At 33.8% G+C, this 11,705-nt stretch overlaps 1 protein-coding gene across 2 annotated transcripts in view; it reads right to left on the bottom strand.

Moving 5' to 3' along the window:
* Positions 1–11,705, bottom strand: part of LOC106462700 (rho guanine nucleotide exchange factor 11-like) — a 208,722-nt gene that overhangs the window by 8,033 nt on the left and 188,984 nt on the right. For both annotated transcript variants that reach the window (XM_022390146.1, XM_013922648.2), the window contains 6 exons: positions 11,216–11,390; positions 8,949–9,064; positions 7,665–7,758; positions 6,626–6,711; positions 3,711–3,855; positions 1,936–2,033 (listed from right to left, as the gene is read on the bottom strand). In XM_022390146.1, coding sequence (XP_022245854.1) covers positions 1,936–2,033; positions 3,711–3,855; positions 6,626–6,711; positions 7,665–7,758; positions 8,949–9,064; positions 11,216–11,390 — 714 coding nt within the window. The remainder of the gene's footprint in view (positions 1–1,935; positions 2,034–3,710; positions 3,856–6,625; positions 6,712–7,664; positions 7,759–8,948; positions 9,065–11,215; positions 11,391–11,705) is intronic.

Below are 11,705 nucleotides of genomic sequence, written 5' to 3'. Positions count from 1 at the left end.
CTTTCGGTGTGTTTACGTTTAATAAAAAAGTCACTATTCACTTTCGGTGTGTTTACGTGTAACAAAGTGTCCGTTCACTACCGCCGTGTTTACATGTAATAAAGAAGTGACTGTTCACCCCTGGCGGTTTGCATTGAATAAAGAAGTAATTATTCAGTATATACGTGCTCAAGTTAATAAAAAATCGCTATTCACTATCGGTGTGTTAATGTGGAATAAATAAATTACTGTTCACTACCGGTGTGTTTATGTGGGATATAGAAGTCACTGTTCACTACCGCCGTGTTTACATGTAATAAAGAAGTGACTGTTCACCCCTGGCGGTTTGCATTGAATAAAGAAGTAATTATTCAGTATATACGTGCTCAAGTTAATAAAAAATCGCTATTCACTATCGGTGTGTTAATGTGGAATAAATAAATTACTGTTCACTACCGGTGTGTTTATGTGGGATATAGAAGTCACTGTTCACTACCGCCGTGTTTACATGTAATAAAGAAGTGACTGTTCACCCCTGGCGGTTTGCATTGAATAAAGAAGTAATTATTTAGTATATACGTGCTCAAGTTAATAAAAAATCGCTATTCACTATCGGTGTGTTAATGTGGAATAAAGAAATTACTGTTCACTACCGGTGTGTTTATGTGGAATAAAGAAGTAACTATTCCCTACTGACGTGCTTGCATGGAATAAATAAGTCACTGTTAACTACCGGTGTATTTATGTGGGATATAGAAGTCACTGTTCACTATCGGTCTGTTTACATGGAATAAAGAAGTAACTATTCCCTACTGACGTGCTTGCATGGAATAAATAAGTCACTGTTAACTACAGACGTGTGTATGTAGAATAAAGAAGTACCAATTCACTATTACTGGGTTTACGTGGAATAAAAAGTCACTGTTTATTACTAGCGTGTTTACGTTTAATAAATAAGTCACTATTCACTAGCGACTTGTTTACGCCTAACAAAGAAGTCATTATTCACTACCGGCGGTTTATGTGGTATAAAAAAGTAACTGTTTACCACAGGCATGTTTACGTGAAATATAAAAGTCACTATTCACTATCAGTCAGTTTACTTCAACACACCGGTAGTTAACAATGACTTCTAACTACCGGTGTGTTGAAGTGGAATAAAGAAGTCAATAATGTGATGGAATATATTCTAAACTGTAAATAACTTATGTTTTAACGTACGGTTTATCATTTTGTCTTTTTTATAGCTGTACAAGTCATCAGTAGACAGATATAGTGGTCAATTCCTTGTATTGGCATAACGCATAAACTCATCGTTCATACTTGGAAATATAAAACAGTAGAATGTTTGTAGCTTATCGCTATAAAGATTATACATCATTGGAATAGAAGATAATGAAAGGTTTACATGAAATTAAGTGGGCTCAAAGTATAAATGAATGAAATTCATTTGAGTTTAAATTAACATTCTTAGCACCAGGGCTTTTCTAAATAAGTAAAAACTATAGAATATACGAATAAAAATATGTAAGGTCATATAAGACATTAAGGTTACGTAAAACCTGTGAAGGCCTAGGACAACATAAAGGCAGCGAAAGGAATCAAGCTCTATGAAGGCAATGAAAAAATATTGCTAGATATAGGATGCATAAGGAAGTCCGGTACGTAAAGGCAGTAAGACTGCATTAAAGCAATGATAAAAGTAAAGATTACATTAAGGTATTAAAATAAAAAAAGTAAGTTTTAAATTAGCTAAATGTTTGTAGAAAGGCAATATATTTACGACTCATAACGTAACTATGCAAGGTGATTTCTATTGTCAGAGAAGAAAGAAACTATTTCATTGTGGTAAATCTATAAATAACAGTAGAGATAGTTGTGTGAGAAATACAAGTTCCTGAAACGTTATACATAACGCTACACTTGGAGTGTTTTAAAGAGCTTTTGTTGTCTTACCTTGACGGTTTCATTGGAACTCTGGAAAGTATATACTGCCACAACTTGTTGGAACCGGTTTAACAGGACAAGAACGAAGGCATGCTTTAGATTGTTCTCTACGAGTAAGCCGAAAACAGAGAGGCATTTTTCATAAGTATGCAATGAAACAATGTGTTTGATTTATTATAACACAACCATACAAGTAGGTATAAAAGGCAATGATTTAAAAATACCTTTCAAAATTTGGGCTTTCACTTTAAAAATAAAATTAAATAAAAAGAGAGAGAGACATATAAATGGAAACATACGAAGTTTCTACACTGAGTGGGCACTTTATTAGGACCCTCCTCCTTAACACATGCCCCCCAGTGGCACAGCGGTATGTCTGCGGACTTACAACGCTAGAAACCGGGTTTCGATACCCGTGGTGGGCAGAGCACAGATAGCCCTTGTGTTTAGTTTGTGCATAATTAAAAACATACAAACCTTAACACATACATTTGTAGAACGTCCCAGTTATTTGCATGATAGTTTAATCAGGTGACGTGTCAAGTAACTGTAAAAGAAGGGGCATCATTATCTAATATTTAGTTGAATTACAGTAAATTTATTGTCTATTAGTATGAGTATCGTTATCAAAAATTGTTCATGTGTTCCATGGTATTTCAAAACCACTTATCAGGCTCTATCCACATTAACAATTGTATGTAATACGTCTTCCATCAAAAAACTGTGTCGACAACGAACCACTGGTAACGTACTGAGAAAAAAAACTATCGATAGGCTTGTTATTTGCAAAACACGTTGGGTAGTTTTCCATTGATCGAGCCCCCCAGTGGCACAGCGGTATGTCTGCGGACTTACAACGCTAGAATCCGGGTTTCGATACTCGTGGTGGGCAGAGTACAGATAGCCCATTGTGTAGCTTTGTGCTTAATTACAAACAAACATTGATCGAATTCTTCAGAAATTTTCAAGACTTTACTATCTCCATCTGTACTAACCTATGTCCAGTCTGAAAATCGCCTATCTCTTATGCTAACAGGGAAGCACAACTGGAATGGTGTGTTAATTGTGAAAAATGATTTGGTTTGGTTTCTTTTGAATTTCGCGCAAAGATATACGAGGGATATCTGCGCTAGCCGTCCCTAATTTAGCAATGAAAGACTAGAGGAAAAGTAGCTAGCCATCACCACCCACCGTCAACTCTAGGGCTACTCTTTTACCAATAAATATTGACCATCACAGTATAACGCCCCCATGGCTGAAAGGGCAAACATGTTTGTTGGAGCGGGAATTCGAACCTGCGCCCTAACCACCTGGCCATGTGAACAATGAAGGGTGTTGTGTAGTCGGATGAGTCGCACTTAACCTTTTTCTATACTGACAGAGGAGTAATGATATGAAAAATAAACAAAAAACATATGAAACACATGACCCACACTGGTGCGATTTTGATAGTTCCAGTCAGCTGCATTAACCAGACCAATGGCCGAGTTTCGATCATTAATGAGACTTTAGATGTCGCTTCGACTCCGAAATCCTCTGATAGCACCTGTGAATCAACTGCAGAAATAGGCTACAATTTAACAAGAAACCTTTCAACATTTTTTTTATAATTTATGCCTCGCCAATTTCAGACTGTTAATGCGACGAAAAGTAGCCCAACCAATTATTAAGTGAGACCCTAATAGCGGCCAATCAATGCTTATTTATTTCCAGTAATATAGGTTCAAACAAAAATTGATAAAAACTATTAAATTCATTTAATATATTTGAACTTCTTCACTTACGAGCGCCATCTTGGGGGCTGACGTCATGAATAAAGAACCTATCAAGTGACAATGGTTGCTTGTATACGACATATTTGAAGCCGCTCTCTTGTGACGTGGAACCTCTACCAGAAGAACTTGCCCAGTTCTCTGTTATAGACGATTTCTGTAACGGAAAAAAACGAAACACACTTAACATAATTGTAAAACTGACACCAAGGCCATTGATATTTTGTTTTTGGTAGACTTTAGTAATAGAGAGACATTATGCATTTATAAAATACTTACACAAGTAGGAATTCCAAAGTAGTCTGCTGTATCCATTATTCAAGAAATGTTAATCTTAAACAGAACAAAAAATACACTCTTATGGAAAAAGTGTATTCAGAAACTTATAAAAGTTAATTTAATGTAAGTATAAGCCTGAACAACACTTGAGGTGATTTAGGTATGCCAAATATTAGAGATCACGTTAAAGAAAACTTAATAAACTTTCATACCAAGCGGTGTTTCAAACTCAACACATCGTGATTTCGTAAGCCTTAAAGCTTTAACATTGTCATAATTGTAAATATTCCAAATAACTAACTACAGTCGAGTTATATATATATATATATATTTCTGAAGGAATTGTAAATTTGATTAGTTAGATTATAATCAAACCTTTTAACAAGTCAATAAATTTGTTTATCATAAAATAACATAGGTCACTTGAATATAGAATGAAATAAATATGTATGGAGGGTGAGTACGAAGTCCATTGACGAGCAGTTAATTAGTTGAAAAAGGTGTTGCGGGCTAACTCTATACAATATAATCGAGATCATTCCAAGTCATCTTTGGCCATGTAAATAATATACGTCATATGCCCAAAAATGAGATGAGTTCAACTGAGTAGTAGGTGATAATTCCAGAAGTTGTACCGACAGATGCTAACTCTTCATGTGGAGATTAACTACCTTACGGAAGGTAGTAGAGAGTCACTGATGTTAGCAATAGCACTCTCGCTGTATACTGCCGTAATTGTTCTCCATTTTGTATCCTTGCTACACCATGCGGTACTGTGTTTTTAAGCAGTCTCATTCCCTAAGAATGTTGATGACCATCTTCCATGGTGTTTCTGTTTTGCCTTATTAGTGCAGAGGAAATCGATATCCTGCCAGTAGAGTTATGCTGGATTTGATAAAAGAGCTTCTCTAGCAAGCATATCAGCTTCTTCTTTTAGTTTTACATCTGCATAGCCTGACACATACATCCAGTTGATGATATTGCTTTGCTTTCTGTCACCCATCCTGGGACTAACATTATGCAATATTGCTTGCGAGTCATGTGCACATATTTTGTTGGTAGTACTGTCTATTTGTACTTCACCACTTTTAACAATCAAGAAAAGAGCTTGCTCCATCCTTGAGCTGCTGGTAGGAAACTTGAATGCTTCATTTGCCTTACGCAAAATGTTGTTGCTATGAGAGATGATAAATGTCTAATCAGCTCTCTCACTCTCTGTGGTGTAAAACCCTTCTGTATGTATAACTACAGGTGGTTATCTCATGGTCTTGTAATAGGTGCTGACATGCTACTTGTGGTTTACCTTCTGACAAATCTCTACATTTTCTGTCTAGATTGATTTCTGGAGATCCAGTGGTGCTAGATGTTTATTCCAAAGAGGAGCAGATAGATCTGGTGGTGACTAGTTATCTTTGTGCCACGTGTATAGCACCTGTCTACCCATGATTGTCTCCAGAAGCGCCTTTTAGTCAAATCCTCCTACATTTTTTTTTGGTATCTGAAAGACCATCCTGTAGGTGAAATTTCGCAATTAAAAATGCAGTAGCATGACGATGAAAAAGATGGTCTTTACATCGCAAGGCCATAGTGACAAAGTGTCCCTGTAAGCGCTGCTGATGTTCTGCATTGGTGCTGGGGATTTGTGAGTTGCAATTGGCCTTGATTGTGGTAACGGAAATACATCCTGTGACCAGTACGAAACAGGTATTTTTTATAGTTGCTATCTTGATTAGCTGCGTATCAATCATACTGGCACTAGTAGCGCAAAGTAAGGATAGCGGAGATAAGGTTTTTGTAAAGTATTAATATATTTAGACCTGCCTCTTGTTTACATCCATTGATTAATGTTCATGTAGCTTTCAAATCGACATAGTATAACACAAAAAATATTCATGAACAAGAAAAACGTAAAAAAACTACAAAACAATTCTCAAGTTTGTGAATTGATCCTATATATTGTAAACTTAGAATCCATTGTTCTTCCGTATCCACAATGATGTAGAGGGAAGAGGATATATCCTCTCGAATACTTTTGATTGTTATTGATTTTAAATGTTTAATTTATTATTGTTTACAAATTCGTAATTTATCTTCCTGATGCATATTAATAACATAAATGCATGGGAGGACATCACTTTGAAAGTGACCTTTAATAAACTCAAATGATATTATCTCTTGGTAGGTCTACAACTCCTTATTGCATACAGTTAACAAGTAATTTTCCATACCTCTCCACTTCTGAATTATTTGCCTGTTAACGGACTTCTAAATTGTGCTGTGTATAAAAAAAGAAGATAATACTGCTAAAGAGAACCATATTTAGTTTAGTTTCCAAACGAATGTGGCATGGGAAAGAGAGCACAAAATAGGGCTACTTTATATTTGTTAATTGGATACTATCATGTTTTTATTCAGCCGATACATTTTTTTTTATCTATGGCGTTTTCAGATGTCACTTACTCACACAGGTATAACTCAGTGACAAATCATAAATCAAACGATAGATTAGGCCACACTTGGATGAAAAGTTTTCTTATCAGTACTTTAACACGAGTTTACACTGTATTGTAGGTAAATAAATAAAAATGTTGAACAACATCAATAGCCCGTTTTATAATTTCTTAGCTTAAAGTTTCTTTTACTCTTACCTTTTTATGAAGACCTTTTTTCCGTCTTGTAATTAAAAACATATCATCAAATAAAATGACGTACATTTCGGTTGTTTTTCCACTATCTGAGTGATGAGAAAAACAATGATTAAATAAGTATTCAAATTACTATGAAGTTGTTATTTGAAAACTTATTCCCAAATAATGAGATCACACACGCACACACAAATAACGCACCTAGGAAAATAAAAAGTAGGATGTTCGCGAAAATATTACTTTATAGAGCGTGTGTTGGATAGAGCGTGAAATAAGTTAATAGCTTGTTGATTAAAACTATGGATAAAGGTATTCTTTTACACAGGTAAAGAATATAAGCTGAAAAACTGTTGGTTAAATTTAAGGGAAGACGTAGTTTCATTCATCGGTTACAAATGTAAGTCAACAGTTATTGTTCAAATATGGGTACAGGGGTAATTTACGAACGAATGGATATTATTCAATACAAGTAAGACAGGGCTGAAACTGTATTGGTTTAGACAGTAAAAGTTTCAGTGAACTTGGAAGACAAACGAAAACCTGTGAATGCACGGATTAAGATTAAAAGGTAGTTGTAAGTAAACTTAGTTTCTAAATTCAGTCAAGAGAAAACGATTTACTGTCGAATTCCACACGTTTGTGTGGACTAATTAATGTAGTGAACAATAAAAAAACTGAAACTTCACTGCTTTACTTCTTCAATCAATCAATATAGTGAACAATAAAAAACTGAAACTTCATTGTTTTACTCTTCAATCAATTAATGTAGTGAACAATAAAAAACTGAAACTTCATTGTTTTACTCTTCAATCAATTAATATAGTGAACAATAAAAACTGAAACTTCAACTGTTTTACTCTTCAATCAATTAATGTAGTGAACAATAAAAACTGAAACTTCATTGTTTTACTCTTCAATCAAAATTGAAGACACAGACGTAGCATTAGGACTAACTACAGACATAGATAGCAAAAGCATTATGAAATGGTAGTCACTGACATGAAAAAACAGTAGCGTTATATATTGACAAGTTTTTACATACCAAAAAGTTGTAAAGGACCTTCTAAGACTATCTGTCTCTTAGGGCTCACAATCAGTCGTTCACACGGCTGTTTTGATAGAGGTGCTTTTAGAAACTGCAAATACATTAAATTAGAAATAATAAGTTTCCAATCTTTATTTTCTTTCTCCTTCTGACTCTCTTTCAATATATTTTCTTACAAGAGACAGAATATATACATTTTTATCTAATTATCGATCAGTCCTTTGTCTGTTTATCCTCCTATTAACATATTTTGCTCTCTTTCTGTGAATCTGACCATTTAATTTTCTATAGATCTGTTTATCAGTCTGTCTTTCTGTCCTACTACTTGTCTGTTTGTATATAAGTTGACTTTTATCCTTTGATTTATTTGTCTTATGTGTGGCAGATGTTATTTTCTTTTATAAAATTTTTGTCTTATGTGTGGCAGATGTTATTTTCTTTTATAATATTTTTGTTTAGTTAACGTTAGTGATTTGTTTTATTGTTGTATTTACGTAACTTGCAAATGTCAAACTTGTAGCTATTAGTACGAGTAGTCTTTTTTATAACTGTATAAAAAAACACGTTAATGTGATATTAAAGTGTAAAAATTCGATGTAAAAATATTTCCGAAGTATGAATCATTAAGTGTATATTTTTTCCTATCAAATCAATTTAAATATTTAAGTTTCCTTTATTTTATAGTTATAAGCGTCAATGTGTTTTGTAGTGATGCAAATATAAGTCAAATCATAAGCCTGTTAAATGTCTATCAACTCCATCACGTAATACAAAGATTATATAAATGTTTAAATATCCCTTCCCCAAAGCAATACGTTACTGCAAATTAATTTGATTCCTTGCTTTGATTAAGAAATTTTAAACAAAGCGCGATAAGACGTTTTTCTTTTTTTTTAGTCCGAACTACAATGTACCGAAAAATACGTTAACTACAATTATTTTAATGAAAATTAATAATAGTAAAATAACATGTCATTGCTTTTCACTAATTATAAAAAGCATTGAACATCTGAACTGTGTTTTCTATAAATAAAAACAGTAAGAAATTTTTCGTTCGATTTTTTTTAAATTAAAACTACATGTTTCAAAAATATACAATTACTTTAATAAAATATTAATAATGTTATTAATAATTAACAAGAAAACGGAAACACCTACTACAGTGTTCTCTTTCAACAAACATAATAATAAAATCTTCAATAAATAACACAATAATGAGACACTCTGTATTTATAAAATCCTACAACACTTTAGTCTTGTGTTGTTTAACAAATAATGTACCTCTGGAATAAAGGCCTTTGGATCTAGTTCTGTAATAGAAGGCCAGATTATGTTGCGTTGAATTTCTAGAAGTCTCTCGAAGTTTTTCAACCACTTCATTTTATCGTCCAACTCACCTGTTTTAAGCATAAGCATTTGAAAGTTGTTCTGTATTTCAATAAACACAAATATCAAGCAATGATAAACAATAAAAACAATTGTTGTTTCGAGGAGTAGCAAGCAAAATGAAACATCATAAAACGACTGGAAATATTTCAACAACCAGCTCATTAGGAGTTTCTAGACAACTTCAATGTGATGTTTCATAGCACTTACAACCTAAGAGAAATCATGCTTCGTGTGATTCACTAACCATGATGGCATTATTACTGTTACAAATATATGACTCATTTATATTCAAATTAGATACGACGCTTAGGGCAAGAAATATCTTACAGAATATGATCAACTTAACTTATAAACATACATAGTCCCTTATCCCAACTCATAACATCACTGTTTAAGTCCTTACTAATATCATATATTATCTTTCAATGCATATTTGGTTAACAGCACGTTAAATAACATAACCATTAACTCTAACGTTACCATGTAAGATAGTTTATCATTCTCATAGAAACCATGCCACACTAACAACTGGTGTGAATACAAAGTTAGGAGCCAGAAGATTTGAAGAGGATTAACTGTGCGTTTATGTTCAACGACAACAACCCAGTGTTGCTTTATAACATAACAGTTCAGTAGTAGTTGTAATTCTAAGTCGGACCTTGTCTGATTTAGACAATGCAATTACTCTTAAATCAATTTTCAAGTTTTCAGGACAAAATCTATGTTCGTTTAAGTATGTGTAAGCATGGTTAGGCATATGACATTCAATAATTGTCCTTGCGTATTAAACATAGATAGTAGATCCGACACATTAACATCGAAATACATTATTATTAATAAACTCTCTACATACATTGAATTGAACAGTTGTCTGTATATCGTCTCAGGTTCATCATTAGTATGCCCATTTTATTAGTTGTATCATATGATTAACCGAAGCTTGGAGCTGTTGTGAGATAATAAGAGCCAAGTATATACAGTGTGCGATGCGTAGTTTTAAATGCTTATGCTTTCAAATAGTTCAGCTACACGCATGATATGTATTTTGAGACAATTATGTAATAAATTCTATCAGAAGAGCTACTAATATTCTACATTTGTATTGACAATTAATAATAAATAGTCATAATTATGAGTAACAGATAAATTACGAAAAGCTTTTATGACCAGGCTACCTTAGGCCATCAACTGGGAACCCTACGACCTAGCGGTGTTTTCGGCCCTTAACCCAAGAATACCTGATGAGGTTTAGCCTTCTTAATGATATTATCAATCGCCGAAGCAGGATTCTTTCTTGTACCATGCGTATTATACTTCCACACCTCCATTTTTCAGCCTTCTTTAAATACATCTTAGCTTTATCATTGATAAAAACAATGACGAATTCCATCTTTAGTATCGAATACATAAAAAGACACTGATTAAACTCATTAGGCAATATTTCCACGTATTTCGATATAAAACATGCGTCTTAATACAAATCACAGCGTGTGAGATGTACAACTTCTAAGCTGGTGAAGCATAACTTCTTAGTTAACCCAATACAGATCTTCGCTATATATATATAGGCTTAATGAGCTTTTTGACTTCGCTAGATTAGACATTTTTACACTACAACATTAAGTTCGTTTGTTCGTTATACATATATGAAATTTTAGACGAACTTTGGTTGTTGTAGCTCCATTGTAGCTGGTGAATTCTGGTAGAATTCACACACATATTTAAAATAATCAAAGAATAAATTAAAAGGTACACGATTACAACCACTGCAGTCAAACTTAATGAAAGCATAGTGTGTGTGTGTGTCTCGACAGTAATAACAGCAGTACTGTGATATTAGGCACTATTGAGGTGGAATGATATTTTGTAGATACTTACTCCGAGTAACCGTTGAATCAAAGAGTTTGAATCTTGATGCGATATTAGAGAGGCCTAAAACACAAGTTATAACTAATTCCGTTGTTTTCACACACCACTTGTAACCTCACTAAAAAACAAAAAAATAAGGTAGACAGTTTGTATCGCAAGTCTTGTCAAATTCCCGAGGAGTGAAAAATCGCACAAAAATTCTGTGCTTTCGTGAGATTTATGCTCGAAGAATAAAATGTGAATGATACTTGAAAAAGTCACAGATCATTAAAAATATATTTGGAACATACGTATGGAGTTTTCTTCTAGTTCAAGGATGCTGGTGATTGCTTCCTTCTCGTAGGTCTGATCAGTTCGCATCTCTATTTCCTTCAGTAATAAAGGCACTCTCATGATATGTTGAACGGGAGAAACTAAGAGATCGGTGAGCTGAAGCTTCTTGCACCGCAGGTCACGAGAGCACCACTATCAAAATGGATAATAAGGTAGATTTGTCTATCATTGCAAACAGGTATAAAGACCGGCTCTGATTCAGAGCCGTTTCACTAATTTCTTAGATATTGTTTCTTTAAATCTTAAACATCATTACGCTTAATTTGCATCGTCCTTGGCCTTGAGATGTTAGGTTTCTACATTTATACCATAGGCTATTCTTTGAAAAGGTTACTGCTTATGTAGATGAGGGTAGGAGTGTAGATTTGTTGTAACTGGATTTTCAGAAAGCCTATCACAAGGTGCCACATAAAAGGCTTAGTAAAAAAGCTAGACTGTACGGCCAAG

The sequence above is a fragment of the Limulus polyphemus genome, unplaced genomic scaffold (assembly GCF_000517525.1).
Source record: "Limulus polyphemus unplaced genomic scaffold, Limulus_polyphemus-2.1.2 Scaffold47, whole genome shotgun sequence".
Taxonomy (NCBI): domain Eukaryota; kingdom Metazoa; phylum Arthropoda; class Merostomata; order Xiphosura; family Limulidae; genus Limulus; species Limulus polyphemus.
Note: the sequence above shows the minus strand (reverse complement) of the source record. Positions and strands in the feature narration are given on the sequence as shown.